Genomic DNA, 2,658 nt, shown 5'->3' with positions numbered 1-2,658 from the left:
TCCTCGGGGCAAGTCCGTGACCGTGATCATATACAGCAATGCCGTCATCACCAAAAGAGAGTCACCAAAGTCAAAAGAGGTGGAGGGGGGCAGCTCATAAGAAACAGAGGGATGCAGGTTTGTGTTCGTCTTTGGAACACATTAGGGCTCTGCTCAAGGCGTTGCTCCCACAGCACAACTTGCAGCGCTACAGCAAGAAGCACCACTATTCCAAGTGTCACCTAGCAAGATTACTGAAGAGGAATTTAAGAAGAGGTACGGGCTGATCGAACAGATCCCAGATGCCACGCCTCCCTATGATCGGTAAGGATTCTTGACCTCGTCTTGTGTCTAAGTTTCTCGACATTCCAGGTATAATCGAAAGATGTTTCCAGGAAGGGAGAGCGCCGTGCGTGTAGTTGGAGGTTAAAGATGTGTACGCCACATTGGTTTTCCAAGACAAGGGCCGGCAAGCATTTTCTCTAGGCTCTTGTGTTCATTTGCCCTTTTCATGCTGTACAAGGCAGACTGTAAGCACGATGAGCAAGAACCAGAGTGGCGGCAGTTCCAGTTAGAAATGGGCTTAGAGTTGGAGGAGGATGAGGAGGCACAGGATGAGGAGGCCGTTTTTCTGGACCTGGAGTTTCCACATGATGGCGTTGATCAACCTACTAACGATGTCACCTCCTCTGAGGAGGGCTTGATTGGCATTCCGATCCTGGATGTGCGTACACTAAGATTGGGAATTGATGTGAAGCACTGCGATCTGCTACGTAAAGCTGGTTAGTATCTGAAATCTGCGTTAAGATCTGGTACAGGTTTTCATGTACGTGGATCACTGCCAGCTTAGGGAAGCAAGCAAGACCATGTACCAGTTTCTAGTTTCGTGTTTTGAAATCAATTTCTGTTTGTTTTCTGTATGCCATGGACATGAGAGAATGGCGATATGCCATTTATGAGATCAATGGATATGTGCAGGTTAAGGGAAACCAGCTGGTTGAAGCTTCTCTGCATCCGTTCCCTGACTCACCCAGAGAGCCGATATCGGAAGAGGCCTTCACCAAGCAGGAGGTTCGGGATAAGTTTGCAGCCTGGAGAGCATCCTTGTTATCGAAGGACCTTACGATTCCTGCACCCTGTTGGCTGGTTGTACTACTGCTCCAAGGTGAGTTTTTGTCGTGTGTTTAAAGTCTTTTGCCTTGAACAGGCATGGTGCCAAGGTGAGTTTTGTTCGTGTGTTTAGAGTCTGTTGCTTTGAACAGGCATGGGGGATGCCGAGCTTTGAAAGCGGCTTTGCAGCCATCTCAGTGGGAGAGCTCAAGTTGCACTCGGGTATCCTGATTGGCCAGCGAGTGCGGCACTGGACTCCAAGGAAAGTTTGGCAGTTCGCACCTGATGGTGGGCATGCCCCGTGCTGAGGCCCCATGGATTAACGTGAGGTTTTCTCGTGGAGGTAAGCTTTTGACCTTTGTTCCTTCCGCTTGACAAGCTTTTCCTTCTCTTAGGTGTAAAGTGAGCGTGTCAACTGAGACTTCTAACTACAACCTGCAATATCTTAGAATCATTGTCTTTAGCCAGAGCGTGTTTCTAAATTGTTTGGATCCCATATTGTTCTGCAAAAATTACAAAAAGATTCACGTAAACTACGCATTTTCAAATGATGCTTTGTTCTCCGAACGAATGTCCTATGCCCGTTCTATTTCTATGCGTGCATTTGCCGGAAGGGGCAGCGCAAGCCTCCATCGTAGTATGGTCCAAGCTTGCCTGATTTCAGCGCTCCCAGCTCCGCCAGCTTGTATCCCTTCTCAAATGCCGGTGGCCGATACACATTCACGTTGAGCTGCCGGTACTCTTCCGGGTTGGCAGCGGGATTAGGACACCAGTCCACCTCAATGCTGCCCTTTGCATCCTCCACACGTCTGGGAGGCAAGAACGCGGACACGAAGCTCCCGGCCAGCAGCTTGAATGCACCCAAGATGATCCACTCCACAATTGCTGGAGGCTTTTCCAATCCAACAGCGCTCCTGATTGTGGGATCGATGAGTGCACAGATCCCAGTCTCGACCAGCGGCTGCACGGGGCGAGGAAATGCATCCAGCACCAGATGCTTGAGATCCTGGACGATGCTCTTGTTCTTGTCCGTCAAGATGGCGTTCTTGGCCTCGTAATCGCGAATGTACTCCCGCATCTCTGGAATGCTATCTGGGATGGTTGTGATGCCCATCCTCACGCCCACGTCGTGCCACACAACATACGCGGCCTCCTTCTCGTTGTCGGTCCACTTGCGGAATCCAAATCTCTCGGAGAAATCAATGGGGCTGACCACGTTGAGGCAGAGGACGTAGGCGAATTGGTCGTTTGGGATCTTGAATTTGTTGTGGATTCCATTCAATCTCCTCACCGCGTATGAGCCGCGATCGCTGTCGACGTGGTGGTGGATCATCTCGCTCACCAGAATGTTGGTCTCGGCGGCGCGCTTCTGCGGATCCTTGAGGCCGTACTTGGTCTTGAAGAGCAAATTTGTGATCCCCGGGATGCCGAGCGTGCGGATTGTGCCAAACTCGAGCGCCTTTTGCGAGAGGAAGGGGAATTCCACCGAGTACATGTACCACAAGATCTTGTGTGCGTCTCTCACGGGGTGGAGCGACGCTAGAAATCGTGCCCTCTCTTCTCTCTTGC

The 2,658-nt window shown here is 50.8% G+C and overlaps 1 protein-coding gene across 1 annotated transcript; it reads right to left on the bottom strand.

Annotated features, from left to right (window-relative positions):
- Positions 1-1,681: 1,681 nt before the first annotated feature.
- LOC112349553 (mycophenolic acid synthesis protein B-like) lies at positions 1,682-2,584 on the bottom strand. Its single transcript, XM_024684142.1, has one exon. It carries the CDS (start codon positions 2,582-2,584, stop codon positions 1,682-1,684), a length of 903 nt encoding a protein of 300 aa, XP_024539910.1.
- Between the last annotated feature and the right edge of the window lie 74 nt (positions 2,585-2,658).

This window comes from Selaginella moellendorffii, unplaced genomic scaffold, assembly GCF_000143415.4.
Source record: "Selaginella moellendorffii unplaced genomic scaffold, v1.0 SELMOscaffold_40, whole genome shotgun sequence".
NCBI classification, from domain to species: Eukaryota; Viridiplantae; Streptophyta; class Lycopodiopsida; order Selaginellales; family Selaginellaceae; genus Selaginella; species Selaginella moellendorffii.
Note: the sequence above shows the minus strand (reverse complement) of the source record. Positions and strands in the feature narration are given on the sequence as shown.

Coding starts and splice junctions, on each gene's coding strand:
- LOC112349553 (XM_024684142.1), bottom strand. CDS start 2,584: ATGTACTCGGTGGAATTCCCCTTCCTCTCGCAAAAGGCGCTCGAGTTT.